The sequence below is a fragment of the Scyliorhinus torazame genome, chromosome 18 (genome assembly GCF_047496885.1).
Source record: "Scyliorhinus torazame isolate Kashiwa2021f chromosome 18, sScyTor2.1, whole genome shotgun sequence".
Lineage (NCBI taxonomy): Eukaryota > Metazoa > Chordata > Chondrichthyes > Carcharhiniformes > Scyliorhinidae > Scyliorhinus > Scyliorhinus torazame.
In genome coordinates, this window is record NC_092724.1 from 19930804 (window position 1) to 19948305 (window position 17502).

The 17502-nt window shown below is 55.9% G+C and overlaps 1 protein-coding gene across 2 annotated transcripts in view; it reads left to right on the top strand.

Moving 5' to 3' along the window:
• LOC140395011 (uncharacterized) overlaps window positions 1–17502 on the top strand; it is a 67187-nt gene that overhangs the window by 25885 nt on the left and 23800 nt on the right. For both annotated transcript variants that reach the window (XM_072482322.1, XM_072482323.1), the window contains exons 2-3: window positions 5350–5472; window positions 13240–13365. In XM_072482322.1, the coding sequence (XP_072338423.1) occupies window positions 5350–5472; window positions 13240–13365 (249 nt within the window). The remainder of the gene's footprint in view (window positions 1–5349; window positions 5473–13239; window positions 13366–17502) is intronic.

The window sequence follows — 17502 nt, forward strand, 5'->3', positions numbered from 1 at the left end:
TGGGATGGCGAGCTGCCAGCCTGTCCTGCCCGTTGCCCACCCGATGCACCTGGGACGGAAGGGGGGGAGTCCGAGGTGTCGCGGTGTACCGGGACCTCCCCTACAGAGGGAGCCGGGACGGACCACACCACCTCCTCCTCCCTCGGGGTGCCCGATGGCCCCCAGGCCTCTACATGGGTGGGGGATGCGAACGGACTGGCCATCCGACGCGCCCCCGACATCTGGCGCTGCCAGTCCTGGAGGCCCGTGCTGGTATCGACAGGGGTCTGCAGGTTTGCAGCCATGGAGCCCAGGGGGTTGTCAAACCCTGTCTGTGACAGTGCGACGCTGGCTCGCACATGGCCACTGGCGCCGATGCCCTCAGCGATGGCCTGCTGAGACTGGGCCATGGCCTGCTGAGACTGGGCCATGGCCTGCTGAGATTGGGCCATGGCCTGCAGAGACTGGGCCATGGCCTGCAGAGACTGGGCTATGGCCTGCTGAGACTGGGCCATGGCCTGCTGCGACTGGGCTATGGCGTTGAGCGCTTCTGCCATCTGGCGCTGGCACTGGCTCATGGCCTCCTGTGAGAGGGCAGCCATTTCCTGGGCCACAGACGCCGCCTGCACGGAAGGCCCCAGGCCTCGCAAACCGTTCCCCGTGTCTGACACCGTCGCACCCATTGCCTCCACCGCGGACGCCACCCGTGCGGTGTCAGCCTGGGTGGCACGCATGACCGGGACCACTCCCAGCTCCTGGACGCGGGTGGACTCCTCCACCTGCGACCGCAGCCGCCGCAAGCCACCCGTCACCCTATTCGCTCGTCTCCGTGTCGGTGGTTGCATCGGATCTATGTGTGGGTGTGGTAACTGCAGGAACCCGGGATCCATCTGGGCGGCAGATGTTCGCTTGGCCTGGTCTGCCCTCCGACCGCCCGGTCCCTCTGCTGCTCCTACCTCCACCTGCTGTACCGGGACGGCTGTGTTGTGCGCACCAGTGAGTGTACCAGACGCCTCATCACTAAAGTGTCCAACCGAGGTGAGTGTTTCTGCGATGGTGGAGGGTGTTGGTGACAGCAGTGGCGTTGTGTCGTGCTCTTCGTCCCACTCTGACTCCATGGCACTTTGAGGTGGGGGTTCGTCTCCACCCATCCACTCTGAGTCACTGTCCGGTATTTCGTCTTCCCGGGTAGGGGTGTCCTGGGTAGTGCTGTCCCGGGTAGTGGTGTCCCGGGTAGTGCTGTCCCGGGTAGGGGTGTCCTGGGTAGTGGTGTCCCGGGTAGGGGTGTCCTGGGTAGTGGTGTCCCGGGTAGGGGTGTCCTGGGTAGTGGTGTCCCGGGTAGGGGTGTCCTGGATAGTCGTGTCCTGGGTAGTGGTGTCCTGGCTCGGATGTGACGGGGGCCTGTGGCTGCCCCCCTCATCGCTGGGTGGTCGCTCCCGCACGTGACGGGGGTGTCGTCTCCCTGTTGCTCCAGGTCTCTCCGTCTCCCGTGGTCTCCGAGGGGCATCCTGCGGGCGTCGCATGCTGGAGGGTCCGGGTCTCTCCGTCTCCCGTGGTCTCCGAGGGGCATCCTGCAGGCGTCGCATGCTGGAGGGTCCGGGTCTCTCCGTCTCCCGTGGTCTCCGAGGGGCATCCTGCGGGCGTCGCATGCTGGAGGGTCCGGGTCTCTCCGTCTCCCGTGGTCTCCAAGGCGCATCCTGCGGGCGTCGCATGCTGGAGGGTGCGGGTCTCTCCGTCTCCTGTGGTCTCCAAGGGGCATCCTGCGGGCGGTGTGCATCTGCGGGGATGGGTGCCTGGACATTTGGTCCTGCGATACACAATGAAGCATGCATGGTTAGACATCAGGCAGTGATCAGGTGATACGGGGGAGGGGGATATAGGGGAGGGGGGATATGGGGACGGGCTGTTGGTGGCTCACTTGCTCGTGGGCCCCCGACCTCTGCATCAGCAAACTCCCGGTCCTCAGGTCCGCCAGCCAGTTCCAGGGCCCTTTCCTGGTGTTCGGTCAGTGGCCTCTCATCAGCGGGGCCTCCTCCAGTCCTCACATGCTCCCTATTGTTGTGTGCGCGCTTCTCCTGTGGGGGGGGGGGGGGGGGGGGTGGTGGCAGGGGTAAAAGGCAACAGTGTTAGGCAGGTATATGAATGCACGCCATCGGTTGCGCGTGCATTGCAGAGGTTAAGGTTAGGGCTGGATTCACTTGGGGATATGGGGGAGGGGGCGATATGGGGGAGGGGGGATATGGGGGAGGGGGGGATATGGGGGAGGGGGGATATGGGGGATATGGGGGAGGGGGATATGGGGGAGGGGGGATATGGGGGATATGGGGGAGGGGGGATATGGGGGAGGGGGGATATGGGGGAGGGGGATATGGGGGAGGGGGGATACGGGGGAGGGGGGATATGGGGGAGGGGGGATATGGGGGAGGGGGGATATGGGGGAGGGGGGATATGGGGGAGGGGGGATATGGGGGAGGGGATATGGGGGAGGGGGGGATATGGGGGAGGGGGGATATGGCGGAGGGGGGATATGGGGAGGGGGGATATGGGGGAGGGGGGATATGGGGGAGGGGGGATATGGGGAGGGGGGATATGGGGGAGGGGGATATGGGGGAGGGGGGGATATGGGGGAGGGGGGGATATGGGGAGGCTCACCCTGCCTGCTCTGACGAGGTCGTTCACCTTCTTGTGGCACTGGGTGCCTGTCCGTGGTGTCAGGGCCACAGCGGTGACAGCCTCTGCCACTTCCCTCCACAGACGCCGGCTGTGGCGTGGGGCAACTCTGCGGCCGTGCCCGGGATACAGGGCGTCCCTCCTCTGCTCCACCGCGTCCAGGAGCGCCTCCACATCGCGTGACTCGAACCTCGGGGCTGAGCGACGGCCAGCCATCCAGTCGGGTGTTGCAGTCGGGTGTTCCGGTCGGGTGGGGGGGAGCTGCGCGGCCTTATGAGCCGTCACGCCGTGCGGCGCGTATGACGCTGCACGGCGTGAACCACTGCGCAAGCGCGGATCCCGTTACGTCGCTGCTAGCCCATTTCGGGCCGGAGACTATCGGCCCATTTTTATGACGTGACGCAAGTGGGATTTGCGCCCTTTTTTGCTCCGATCGGCGGACTTTCCGCCGATAACGGAGAATTTCGCCCCAGATTTGTCTCCTCCGCTGATCAGAAACTGAATGAGCAACAGAGGGAGCTGAAATCGCTTTCATTTCCTGAGCTCACAGGCTCAGTTTCAGTTTCATTTCCCGTCTCCGTGATTTCAGTCTCTGCTTTGTTTTCTGCATCATTGACAGAAGAGGCAGAACAAAACATGCTGTTTCCCCAGCAACACCAGCTGGAAAACACAGTAAGGGATCAGATTAAAACTCTCCTGCTCACTTCCCGCACCCTTTAATATCTCACCCAGTCTAATCCCCCGCCCCTCGCTCTGCGCATCTGTAATAACCCATCCACCTAATCCTTGGTCACTCCTTGCACCCTCTAATATCCCGAATATTAACTTAGTTATTTTAGCCCTTGTTCTATTTCTTCATAGGGGAGATTTGCGTCTGCCAAACTTATCAACATGTCTCTCACTGGTTTGAATATTTTGGTGATATGCTGAACACATCATCATGGGGGCAGCACGGTAGCATTGTGGATAGCACAATTGCTTCACGGCGCCAGGGTCCCAGGTTCGAATCCTGGCTTGGGTCACAGTCTGGGCGGAGTCTGCACATCCTCCCAGTGTCTGCGTGGGTTTCCTCCGGGTGCTCCGGTTTCCTCCCACAGTCCAAAGATGTGCAGGTTAGGTGGATTGGCCAGTGTCCAAAATTGCCCTTAGTGTTGGGTGGGGTTACTGGGTTATGGGGATCGGGTGGAGGCGTTGACCTTGGGTGCCCTTTCTAAGAGCCGGTGCAGTCTCGATGGGCCGAATGGCCTCCTTCTGCACTGTAAATTCTATGTTAATCCAATTCTTTAAGGCAGCATGTGGCGCAGTGGTTAGCACTGGGACTGTGGCGCTGAGGACCCGGGTTCGAATCCCGGCCCCGGGTCACTGTCCGTGTGGAGTTTGCACATTCTCCCCATGTTTGTGTGGGGAATAGCTTTACATCATAGCTTTAATGTAATAGATGATCCAAACTGATGCTTCACAAGAGCGTGCTTGGACATCATTTAATACGAAACTCACTTCAGGAAATACTTGTTAAAAGAAGTAGGCTTTGGGCAGCACGGTGCCGCAGTGGTTAGCACTGCTGCCTCACGGCACCGAGGTCCCAGGTTCGATCCCGGCTCTGGGTCACTGTCCGTGTGAAGTTTGCACATTCTCCCCGTGTCTGCGTGGGTTTCACCCGCACAACCCAAAGATGTGCAGGGTAGGTGGATTGGCCACGCTAAATTGCCCCTTAATTGGAAAAAAATAATAATTGGGTGCTCTAAATTTATTTTTAAAAATTAATCCAAGTGTTTGCTTCATTTGTACCTTCACACCACCGATGACAAAATAACTCAACTGGCTGGAAGCACTTTGTGATGTTCAGTGGATGTGGGTGGTGCGAATATAGATGCAAGACTGCATTTCCTTTTGCATGAACGTACAGAGAAATCACAGGTTCTGTCACTTCAGGATTTTCAGCATTTGCAATATTTTAAGCAGGGCTTCATACTGGGACTTCTAGTGGCGGCCACGGAGTGAGTGATCGCACATTTGGTGGCTCCCGCTCGAGGTGGAATTCAATGGCCCTGTTTGCGAAATCCTACCAACTGTCCTGGCTTGAGGTGATTCCCACCTCTTTAACCTGGGATTATCCCTCTCTCCAGTTGCTCTGTCTGGACCTGTGAAGACTTAATTACTTGCAAAGACTCCCATTCAAAGTATTGTCTAGTATCTTTGACTTTGTCTTTATATATGTTTCTGGAACCTACTTCTTCATTCACCTGAGGAAGGAGCAGTGCTCCCAAAGCTAGTGATTTGAAACAAACCTGTTGGACTTTAACCTGGTGTTGTCAGACTTCTTACTGTCCACAGACCTGACCTGCTGAGCATTTTCTGCATTTCCTGTGTCTAATCCTCTGAGTGATCCTTGTTGAGTCATTCAGTGTAATTCTGAACACTTAGTTGTTACCAGGGACATGGTGCTGACGTTGGGAAACAGAAACTAGACTGGATTAATGTTTTGTCAGGGCAAAGGGAGGGAAACTTGCTTCACACAACGATCTTGGACTCGATTGGCCTGTGATCATTTCCTGATGCTTGCTGAGCCAAAACACACAGGACAGCAGAATGTTCAGATCTTTATCAGCCTTTACAAAAAGAAATGCTGTCATAATCTTTGTTTTATTCTACATGGTCTCGATATTACTTGGTATTATATCAATACCTTCCACTCCACAGCAACGCAATAATCATCTCCAGGAACAGAATGTGCATCTTCAGGAACTTGTGAAGAATATGAAGGCAAATGCAAAAGCTCAGGACAACCAGCTACAGGAGGTCCAGGAAAAGCTCAATGAATCGGTGAGTCACCAGGTTGTTGTCAGAAGTGGCAGGCAGTCAGAGAGTCGGTACTGAGGGAGTGCTGCACTGTCAGAGGGTCAGTACTGAGGGAGAGCTGCACTGTCAGAGAGTCAGTACTGAGGGAGTGCCGCACTGTCAGAGGGTTAGTACTGAGGGAGCGCTGCACTGTCAGTGGGTCAGTACTGAGGGAGTGCTGCACTGTCAGAGGGTCAGTACTGAGGGAGTGCCGCGCTGTCAGAGGGTCAGTACTGAGGGAGTGCTGCACTGTCAGAGGGTCAGTACTGAGGGAGTGCTGCACTGTCAGAGAGTCAGTACTGAGGGAGTGCTGCACTGTCAGAGGGTCAGTACTGAGGGAGTGCCGCACTGTCGGAGGGTCAGTACTGAGGGAGTGCTGCACTGTCAGAGAGTCAGTACTGAGGCAGTACTGCACTGTCAGAGAGTCAGTACTGAGGGAGTGCTGCACTGTCAGAGAGTCAGTACTGAGGGAAGTGCCGCACTGTCAGAGGGTCAGTACTGAGGGAGTGCTGCACTGTCAGAGAGTCAGTACTGAGGGAGTGCTGCACTGTCAGAGAGTCAGTACTGAGGGAGTGCTGCACTGTCAGAGGGTCAGCACTGAGGGAGTCGTGCACAGTCAAAGGTTCACTAATGATGCAGTGGTGCACTGTCGGAGGGTCAATGCTGAGGGAGTGCTGCACTGTCGGAGGGTCAGTACTGAGGGTTTGCTGCACCATCTGAGGGTCAGTACAGAGGGTCAGTACTGAGGGAGTGCTGCACTGTCAGAGGGTCAGTACTGAGGGTGTGCTGCACTGTCGGCGGGTCAGTACTGAGGGTGTGCTGCACTGTCGGAGGGTCAGTACTGAGGGAGTGCTGCACTGTCAGAGAGTCAGGACTGAGGGAGTGCTGCACTGTCAGAGGTCAGTACTGAGGGAGTGCTGCACTGTCAGAGGGTCAGTATTGAGGGAGTGCTGCGCTAGGAGAGGGTCAGTACTGAGGGAGTGCCGCACTGTCAGAGGGTCAGTGCTGAGGGAGTCGTGCACTGTCGGAGATCAGTACTGAGGCTGCACTGTCACAGAATCAGTACTGAGGGAGTGCTGCACTGTCAGAGGTTCACTACAGACGCAGTGGTGCACTGTCAGAGGTTCAATTCTGAGGGAGTGCTGCACTGTCGGAGGGTCAGTACTGAGGGAGTGCTGCACTGTCAGAGGGTCAGTACTGAGGGAGTGCTGCACTAGCAGAGAGTCAGTACTGAGGGAGTGCTGCACTGTAAGAGGGTCAGTATTGAGGGAGTGCTGCGCTGGGAGAGGGTCAGTGCTGAGGTAGTGACGCACTGGCAGTGGGTCAGTACTGGGAGGGTGCTGGACTGTCACAGGGTCATTACTGAGGGAGTGCTGTACAGTCAGTGGGCTAATACTGAGGGAATGCTGCACTGTCAGAGGGTCAGCACTGAGGGAGTCGTGCACTGTCAGAGGTTCACTCATGACGCAGTGGTGCACTGTCGGAGGGTCAATGCTGAGGGAGTGCTGCACTGTCGGAGGGTCAGTACTGAGGGTTTGCTGCACCGTCTGAGGGTCAGTACTGAGGGAGTGCTGCACTGTCAGAGGGTCAGTACTGAGGGAGTGCTGCACTGTCAGAGGGTCAGTACTGAGGGTGTGCTGCACTGTCGGAGGGTCAGTACTGAGGGAGTGCTGCACTGTCAGAGAGTCAGGACTGAGGGAGTGCTGCACTGTCAGAGGTCAGTACTGAGGGGGTGCTGCACTGGCAGAGGGTCAGTATTGAGGGAGTGCTGCGCTGGGAGATGGTCAGTACTGAGGGAGTGCCGCACTGTCAGAGGGTCAGTGCTGAGGGAGTCGTGCACTGTCGGAGATCAGTACTGAGGCTGCACTGTCACAGGATCAGTACTGAGGAAGTTCTGCACTGTCACAGGGTCAATACTGGGAGTGCTGTACTGTCACAGGGTCTATACTGAGGGAGTGCTGCACTGTCAGAGGGTCAGTACTGAGGGAGTGCTGCACTGTCAGAGAGTCAGTACTGAGGGAGTGCTGCACTAGCAGAGAGTCAGTACTGAGGGAGTGCTGCACTGTAAGAGGGTCAGTACTGAGGGAGTGCTGCACTGTCAGTGGGCCAATACTGAGGGAGTGCTGCACTGTCAGAGGGACAGCACTGAGGGACTGCTGCACTGTCAGAGGGCCAGGACTGAGGGAGTGCTGCTCTGTCAGTGGGCCAATACTGAGGGAGTGCTGTACTGTCAGAGGGTCAGCACTGAGGGAGTGCTGCACTGTCAGAGGGTCAGCACTGAGGGAGTTGTGCACTGTCAGGGGTTCACTACTGACGCAGTGGTGCACTGTCGGAGGGTGAATGCTGAGGGAGTGCTGCACTGTCAGAGGTTCAATGCTGAGGGAGTGCTGCACTGTCGGCGGGTCAGTACTGAGGGTGTGCTGCACTGTCGGAGGGTCAGGACTGAGGGTGTGCTGCACTGTCGGAGGGTCAGTACTGAGGGTGTGCTGCACTGTCGGAGGGTCAGTACTGAGGGAGTGCTGCACTGTCAGAGAGTCAGGACTGAGGGAGTGCTGCACTGTCAGAGGTCAGTACTGAGGGGGTGCTGCACTGTCGGCGGGTCAGTACTGAGGGTGTGCTGCACTGTCGGAGGGTCAGGACTGAGGGTGTGCTGCACTGTCGGAGGGTCAGTACTGAGGGTATGCTGCACAGTCGGAGGGTCAGTACTGAGGGAGTGCTGCACTGTCAGAGAGTCAGGACTGAGGGAGTGCTGCACTGTCAGAGGTCAGTACTGAGGGGGTGCTGCACTGGCAGAGGGTCAGTACTGAGGGTGTGCTGCACTGTCGGAGGGTCAGTACTGAGGGAGTGCTGCACTGTCAGAGAGTCAGGACTGAGGGAGTGCTGCACTGTCAGAGGTCAGTACTGAGGGGGTGCTGCACTGGCAGAGGGTCAGTATTGAGGGAGTGCTGCGCTGGGAGATGGTCAGTACTGAGGGAGTGCCGCACTGTCAGAGGGTCAGTGCTGAGGGAGTCGTGCACTGTCGGAGATCAGTACTGAGGCTGCACTGTCACAGGATCAGTACTGAGGAAGTTCTGCACTGTCACAGGGTCAATACTGGGAGTGCTGTACTGTCACAGGGTCTATACTGAGGGAGTGCTGCACTGTCAGAGGGTCAGTACTGAGGGAGTGCTGCACTGTCAGAGAGTCAGTACTGAGGGAGTGCTGCACTAGCAGAGAGTCAGTACTGAGGGAGTGCTGCACTGTAAGAGGGTCAGTACTGAGGGAGTGCTGCACTGTCAGTGGGCCAATACTGAGGGAGTGCTGCACTGTCAGAGGGACAGCACTGAGGGACTGCTGCACTGTCAGAGGGCCAGGACTGAGGGAGTGCTGCTCTGTCAGTGGGCCAATACTGAGGGAGTGCTGTACTGTCAGAGGGTCAGCACTGAGGGAGTGCTGCACTGTCAGAGGGTCAGCACTGAGGGAGTTGTGCACTGTCAGGGGTTCACTACTGACGCAGTGGTGCACTGTCGGAGGGTGAATGCTGAGGGAGTGCTGCACTGTCAGAGGTTCAATGCTGAGGGAGTGCTGCACTGTCGGCGGGTCAGTACTGAGGGTGTGCTGCACTGTCGGAGGGTCAGGACTGAGGGTGTGCTGCACTGTCGGAGGGTCAGTACTGAGGGAGTGCTGCACTGTCAGAGGGTCAGTACTGAGGGAGTGCTGCACAGTCAGGGGGTCAGTACTGTCAGAGGGTCAGTTTGAGGGAGTGCTGCACTGTCAGAGGGCCAGTACTGAAGGAGTGCAGCACTGTCAGAGGGCCAGTACTGAGGGAGTGCTGCACTGTCAGAGGGCCAGTACTGAGGGAGTGCTGCACTGTCAGAGGGCCAGTACTGAGGGAGTGCTACACTGTTAGAGGGTCAGTACTAAGGGAGTGCTGCACTGTCAGAGTGTCAGTGCGGAGGGAGTGCTGCACTGTCAGAGGGTCAGCACTGAGGGAGTTCTGCACTGTCAGAGGGTCAGTACTGAGGCTGTGCTGCACTGTCAGAGGGTCAGTACTGAGGGAGTGCTGCACTGTCAGTGGGCCAATACCAAGGGAGTGCTGCATTGTCAGAGGGACAGCACTGAGGGACTGCTGCACTGTCAGAGGGCCAGGACTGAGGGAGTGCTGCTCTGTCAGTGGGCCAATACTGAGGGAGTGCTGTACTGTCAGAGGGTCAGCACTGAGGGAGTCGTGCACTGTCAGAGGTTCACTACAGACGCAGTGGTACACTGTCAGAGGTTCAATGCTGAGGGAGTGTTGCACTGTCGGAGGGTCAGTACTGAGGGTGTGATGCACTGTCGGAGGGACAGGACTGAGGGTGTGCTGCACTGTCAGAGGTTCAGTACTGAGGGAGTGCTGCACTGCCTGAGGGTCAGTACTGAAGGTGTGCTGATCTGTTTGATGGTCAGTACTGAGGAAGTGCTGCACTGTCACAGAATCAAAGAACAAAGAACAAAGAAATGTACAGCACAGGAACAGGCCCTTCGGTCCTCCAACCCCTTGCCGGCCATGCTGCCCGACTAAACTACAATCTTCTACACTTCCTGGGTCCGTATCCCTCTATTCCCATCCTATTCATGTATTTGTCAAGATGCCCCTTAAATGTCACTATCGTCCCTGCTTCCACCACCTCCTGCGGTAGCGAGTTCCAGGCACCCACTACCCTCTGTGTAAAAAACGTGCCTCATACATCTACTCTAAACCTTGCCCCTCTCACCTTAAATCTATGCCCCCTAGTAATTGACCCCTCTACCCCGGGGAAAAGCCTCTGACTATCCACTCTGTCTATGCCCCTCATAATTTTGTAAACCTCTATCAGGTCGCCCCTCAACCTCCTTCGTTCCAGTGAGAACAAACCGAGTTTATTCAACCGCTCCTCATAGCTAATGCCCTCCATACCAGGCAACATTCTGGTAAATCTCTTCTGCACCTTCTCTAAAGCCTCCACATCCTTCTGGTAGTGTGGCGACCAGAATTGAACACTATTCTCCAAGTGTGGCCTAACTAAGGTTCTATACAGCTGCAACATGACTTGCCAATTCTTATACTCAATGCCCCGGCCAATGAAGGCAAGCATGCCGTATGCCTTCTTGACCACCTTCTCCACCTGTGTTGCCCCTTTCAGTGACCTGTGGACCTGTACTCCTAGATCTCTTTGACTTTCAATACTCTTGAGGGTTCTACCATTCACTGTATATTCCCTACCTGCTTAGGCCTTCCAAAATGCATTACCTCACATTTGTCCGGATTAAACTCCATCTGCCATCTCTCCGCCCAAGCCTCCAAACAATCTAAATCCTGCTGTATCCTCTGACAGTCCTCATCGCTATCCGCAATTCCACCAACCTTTGTGTCGTCTGCAAACTTACTAATCAGATCAGTTACATTTTCCTCCAAATCATTTATATATACTACAAACAGAAAAGGTCCCAGCACTGATCCCTGTGGAACACCAAAGGTCACAGCCCTCCAATTAGAAAAGCATCCTTCCATTGCTACTCTCTGCCTTCTATGACCTAGCCAGTTCTGTATCCACCTTGCCAGTTCACCCCTGATCCCGTGTGACATCACCCAACATTCAGGGCAATTTTGGACACTAACGGCAATTTAGCATGGCCAATCCACCTAACCTGCACATCTTTGGACTGTGGGAGGAAACCGGAGCACCCGGAGGAAACCCATGCACACACGGGGAGACTGTGCAGACTCCGCCCAGACAGTGACCCAAGCCGGGAATCGAACCTGGGACCCTGGAGCTGTGAAGCAATGGTGCTAACCACTATCCGTGCTGCGTTGTTGTAGGAAGTGGCTGACAGTCAGAGGGTCAGTACTGAGTGAGTGCAGCACTGTCAGAGGGTCAGTATTGAGGGAGTGCAGCACTGTCAGAGCGACAGTGCTGAGGGAGTGCAGCACTGTCACAGGGTCAGTACTGAGGGGGTGCTGCACTGTCAGAGGGTCAGTACGGAGTCAGTGCAGCACTGTCAGAGGGTCAGTACTGAGGGAGTGCAGCACTGTCAGAGTATCAGTGCTGACGGAGTGCTCATTGCCAAGAGGGTCAGTATTGAGGGAGTGCTGCACTGTCAGAGGGTCAGTGCTGAGGGAGTGCTGCACTGTCAGAGGGTCTGTACTGAGGGAGTGCTGCACCGTCAGGGGGTCAGTACTGAGGGAGTGCAGCACTGTCACAGGGTCAGTACTGAGGGGGTGCTGCACTGTCAGAGGGTCAGTACGGAGTCAGTGCAGCACTGTCAGAGGGTCAGTACTGAGGGAGTGCAGCACTGTCAGAGTGTCAGTGCTGACTGAGTGCTCATTGCCAAGAGGTTCAGTACTGAGGGAGTGCGGCACTGTCAGAGTGTCAGTGCTGGCGGAGTGCTCATTGCCAAGAGGGTCAGTATTGAGGGAGTGCTGCACTGTCAGAGCGTCAGTGCTGACGGAGTGCTGCACTGTCAGAGGGTCAGTACTGAGGGAGTGCTGCACTGTCACAGGGTCAGTACTGAGAGATTGCAGCACTGTCAGAGTGTCAGTGCTGAAGAAGTGCTCACTGCCAAGAAGGTCAGTATTGAGGGAGTGCAGCACTGTCAGAGTGTCAGTGCTGAGGGAGTGCTGCACTGGTCAGAGGGTCAGTTTGTCGGAGTGCTGCACTGTCAGAGGGTCAGTACTGGGGGAGTGCTGCACTGTCAGAGAGTCAGTACTGGGGGAGTGCTGCACTGTCAGAGAGTCAGTACTGAGGGAGTGCTGCACTGTCAGAGGGTCAGTTTGAGGGAGTGCTGCACTGCCAGAGTCAGTACTGAGGGAGTGCTGCACTGTCAGAGGGCCAGTACTGAGGGAGTGCTGCACTGTCAGAGGGTCAGTACTGAGGGAGTGCTGCACTGTCAGAGGGTCAGTACTGAGGGAGTGCTGCACTGTCAGAGGGTCAATACTGTGGGAGTGCTGCACTGTCAGAGGGTCAGTACTGAGGGAGTGCTGCACTGTCAGAGTCAGTACTGAGGGAGTGCTGCACTGTCGTTGGGTCAGTACTGAGGGAGTGCTGCACTGTCAGAGAGTCAGTACTGAGGGAGTACTGCACTGTCAGAGGGTCAGTACTGAGGGAGTGCTGCACTGTCGGTGGGTCAGTACTGAGGGAGTGCTGCACTGTCAGAATGTCAGTACTGAGGGTGTGCTGCACTGTCGTTGGGTCAATACTGTGGGAGTGCTGCACTGTCAGAGGGTCAGTACTGAGGGAGTGTCGCACTGTCAGAGGGTCAGTACTGAGGGAGTGCTGCACTGTCGCAGGGTCAATACTGTGGGAGTGCTGCACTGTCAGAGGGTCAGTACTGAGGGAGTGTCGCACTGTCAGAGGGTCAATACTGAGGGAGTGCTGCACTGTCGCAGGGTCAATACTGTGGGAGTGCTGCACTGTCCGAGGGTCAGTACTGAGGGAGTGTCGCACTGTCAGAGGGTCAGTACTGAGGGAGTGCTGCACTGTCGTTGGGTCAGTACTGTGGGAGTGCTGCACTGTAACACGAGACTGTATTAATGTTTTGTCAGGGCAAAGGGAGGACAACTTCCTTCACTCAGCGATCTTGGACTCGATTGGCCTATGATCATTTCCTGATGCTTGCTGAACCAAAACACACAGGACGGCAGAATGTTCAGACCTTTATCAGCCTTTACAAAAATGAAACACTTCCATAATCTTGACTGTATTCTTCATAGTCTGGATATTATTTTGTATTATGTTCATACGTTCCACTCCACAGCAAAGCATCCAGGAAAGCATCCAGGAACAGAATGTGCATCTACAGGAACGTCTGGAGAATATGGAGGCGAATGCAAAAACAAAGGCGAATCTGCTGCAGGAGGTGCAGAAAAAACACAGAGAGTCGGTGAGTCACTGACCAGGTTGTTTTATTTCATAGAATTTACAGTACAGAAGGAGGCCATTCGGCCCATCGAGTCTGCACCGGCTCTTGGAAAGAGCACCATACCCAAGCCCACACCTCCACCCTATCCCCATAACCCAGTAATCCCACCCAACATTAATGGCAATTTTGGACACTAACGGCAATGTAGCATGGCCAATCCACCTAACCTGCACATCTTTGGACTGTGGGAGGAAACCGGAGCAATCGGAGAAAACCCACGCACACACGGGGAGAATGTGCAGACTCCGCCCAGACAGTGACCCAAGCCGGGAATCGAACCTGGGACCCTGGAGCTGTGAAGCAATGGTGCTAACCACTATCCGTGCTGCGTTGTTGTAGGACGTGGCTGACAGTCAGAGGGTCAGTACTGAGTGAGTGCAGCACTGTCAGAGGGTCAGTACTGAGTGAGTGCAGCACTGTCAGAGGGTCAGTACTGAGTGAGTGCAGCACTGTCAGATGGTCAGTATTGAGGAAGTGCTGAACTGTCACAGGGTCAGTACTGAGGGGGTGCTGCACTGTCAGAGTATCAGTGCTGACGGAGTGCTCATTGCCAAGAGGGTCAGTATTGAGGGAGTGCTGCACTGTCAGAGAGTCAGTGCTGAGGGAGTGCTGCACTGTCAGAGGGTCTGTACTGAGGGAGTGCTGCATCGTCAGGGGGTCAGTACTGAGGGAGTGCTGCACTGTCAGAGTGTCAGTACTGAGGGAGTGCTGCACTGTCAGAGTGTCAGTGCTGACGGAGTGCTCATTGCCAAGAGGGTCAGTATTGAGGGAGTGCTGCACTGTCAGAGGGTCAGTACTGAGGGAGTGCTGCACTGTCAGAGTGTCAGTGCTGACGGAGTGCTCATTGCCAAGAGGATCAGTATTGAGGGAGTGCTGCACTGTCAGAGGGTCAGTGCTGAGGGAGTGCTGCACTGTCAGAGTGTCAGTGCTGAGGGAGTGCAGCACTGTCAGAGTGCCAGTGCTGAGGGAGTGCTGCACTGTCAGAGGGTCAGTTTGAGGGAGTGCTGCACTGTCAGAGTGTCAGTGCTGAGGGAGTGCTGCACCGTCAGGGGGTCAGTACTGAGGGAGTGCTGCACTGTCAGAGTGTCAGTGCTGATGGAGTGCTCATTGCCAAGAGGTTCAGTACTGAGGGAGTGCTGCACTGTCTGAGTGTCAGTGCTGACGGAGTGCTCATTGCCAAGAGGGTCAGTATTGAGGGAGTGCTGCACTGTCAGAGGGTCAGTACTGAGGGAGTGCAGCACTGTCAGAGTGTCAGTGCTGAGGGAGTGCTGCACTGTCAGAGGGTCAGTTTGAGGGAGTGCTGCACTGTCAGAGGGTCAGTACTGAGGGAGTGCAGCACTGTCAGAGGGTCAGTATTGAGGGAGCGCAGCACTGTCAGAGCGACAGTGCTGAGGGAGTGCAGCACTGTCAGATGGTCAGTATTGAGGAAGTGCTGCACTGTCACAGGGTCAGTACTGAGGGGGTGCTGCACTGTCAGAGGGTCAGTACGGAGTGAGTGCAGCACTGTCAGGGGGTCAGTACTGAGGGACTGCACCACTGTCAGAGTATCAGTGCTGACGGAGTGCTCATTGCCAAGAGGGTCAGTATTGAGGGAGTGCTGCACTGTCAGAGGGTCAGTGCTGAGGGAGTGCTGCACCGTCAGGGGGTCAGTACTGAGGGAGTGCTGCACTGTCAGAGTGTCAGTGCTGAGGGAGTGCTGCACCGTCAGGGGGTCAGTACTGAGGGTGTGCTGCACTGTTAGAGTGTCAGTGCTGACGGAGTGCTCATTGCCAAGAGGTTCAGTACTGAGGGAGTGCTGCACTGTCAGAGTGTCAGTGCTGACGGAGTGCTCATTGCCAAGAGGGTGAGTATTGAGGGAGTGCTGCACTGTCAGAGAGTCAGTACTGAGGGAGTGCTGCACTGTCAGAGTGTCAGTGCTGACGGAGTGCTCATTGCCAAGAGGGTGAGTATTGAGGGAGTGCTGCACTGTCAAGAGTGTCAGTGCTGAGGGAGTGCTGCACTGTCAGAGGGTCAATACTGAGGGAGTGCTGCACAGTCAGAGGCTCAGTACTGAGGGAGCGCTGCACTGTCAGAGGGTCAGTACTGAGGGTGTGCTGCACTGTCAGAGGGTCAGTACTGAGGGAGTGCTACACTGTCAGAGGGTCAGTACTGAGGGAGTGCTGCACTGTCAGAGTGTCAGTGCTGAGGGAGTGCTGAACTGTCAGAAGGTCAGTACTGAGGGAGCGCTGCACTGTCAGAGGGTCAATACTGAGGGAGTGCTGCACAGTCAGAGGCTCAGTACTGAGGGAGCGCTGCACTGTCAGAGGGTCAGTACTGAGGGTGTGCTGCACTGTCAGAGGGTCAGTACTGAGGGAGTGCTACACTGTCAGAGGGTCAGTACCAAGGGAGTGCTGCACTGTCAGAGTGTCAGTGCTGAGGGAGTGCTGCACTGTCAGAAGGTCAGTACTGAGGGAGTGCTGCACAGTCAGGGGGTCCATACTGAGGGAGTGCTGCACTGTCAGAGGATCAGTACTGAGGGATCGCTGCACTGTCAGAGGGTCCGTACTGAGGGAGTGCTGTCAGGATATGCAGGCACACACATAATGATATACAGACAAGCAGCTAATGGACACAGAGAACAGGACATGACCAATAAGCAGGCAGGACACTCAGGGGTGGGGTCTGACTATAAAAGACACGAGGCAATCACACTCCGCCTCTTTCCACTGAGGAACATCTAGAGAGTCAGTCAAGGGTGTTGTTACAATCTCACACCTCCACCGCGTGGCTAAGAGCTAGTCTGGTTCAGTCAGACAGAGTAACCACACTTAAGTTAGCAGAGAGTCGAACTCACAGAGAACTGTGCTAACTGTGCTATTAGTTCAATAAACCTGATTGAACTAATTTCAAGGTCTGGAGTATCTTTCTTATCTAAACTGCATCCAGTTGCAGCCAGTGTTAGACCAGTGTACCTAACACAAAAAGGGAGTGCTGTACTGTCAGTGGGTCAGTACTGAGTGAGCACAGCACTGTCAGAGGGTCAGTACTGAGGGAGTGCTGCACTGTCAGAGGGTCAGTACTGAGGGAGCACTGAACTGTCAGAGGGTCAGTACTGAGGGAGTGCTGCACTGTCAGAGGGTCAGTACTGAGGGAGTGCTGCACTGTCAGAGGGTCAGTACTGAGGGAGTGCTGCACTGTCAGAGGGTCAGTACTGAGTGAGCACAGCACTGTCAGAGGGTCAGTACTGAGGGAGCGCTGTACTGTCAGTGGGTCAGTACTGAGTGAGCACAGCACTGTCAGAGGGTCAGTACTGAGGGAGTGCTGCACCGTCAGGGGGTCAGTACTGAGGGAGTGCTGCACTGTCAGAGTGTCAGTGCTGAGGGAGTGCTGCACCGTCAGGGGGTCAGTACTGAGGGTGTGCTGCACTGTTAGAGTGTCAGTGCTGACGGAGTGCTCATTGCCAAGAGGTTCAGTACTGAGGGAGTGCTGCACTGTCAGAGTGTCAGTGCTGACGGAGTGCTCATTGCCAAGAGGGTGAGTATTGAGGGAGTGCTGCACTGTCAGAGAGTCAGTACTGAGGGAGTGCTGCACTGTCAGAGTGTCAGTGCTGACGGAGTGCTCATTGCCAAGAGGGTGAGTATTGAGGGAGTGCTGCACTGTCAAGAGTGTCAGTGCTGAGGGAGTGCTGCACTGTCAGAGGGTCAATACTGAGGGAGTGCTGCACAGTCAGAGGCTCAGTACTGAGGGAGCGCTGCACTGTCAGAGGGTCAGTACTGAGGGTGTGCTGCACTGTCAGAGGGTCAGTACTGAGGGAGTGCTACACTGTCAGAGGGTCAGTACTGAGGGAGTGCTGCACTGTCAGAGTGTCAGTGCTGAGGGAGTGCTGAACTGTCAGAAGGTCAGTACTGAGGGAGCGCTGCACTGTCAGAGGGTCAATACTGAGGGAGTGCTGCACAGTCAGAGGCTCAGTACTGAGGGAGCGCTGCACTGTCAGAGGGTCAGTACTGAGGGTGTGCTGCACTGTCAGAGGGTCAGTACTGAGGGAGTGCTACACTGTCAGAGGGTCAGTACCAAGGGAGTGCTGCACTGTCAGAGTGTCAGTGCTGAGGGAGTGCTGCA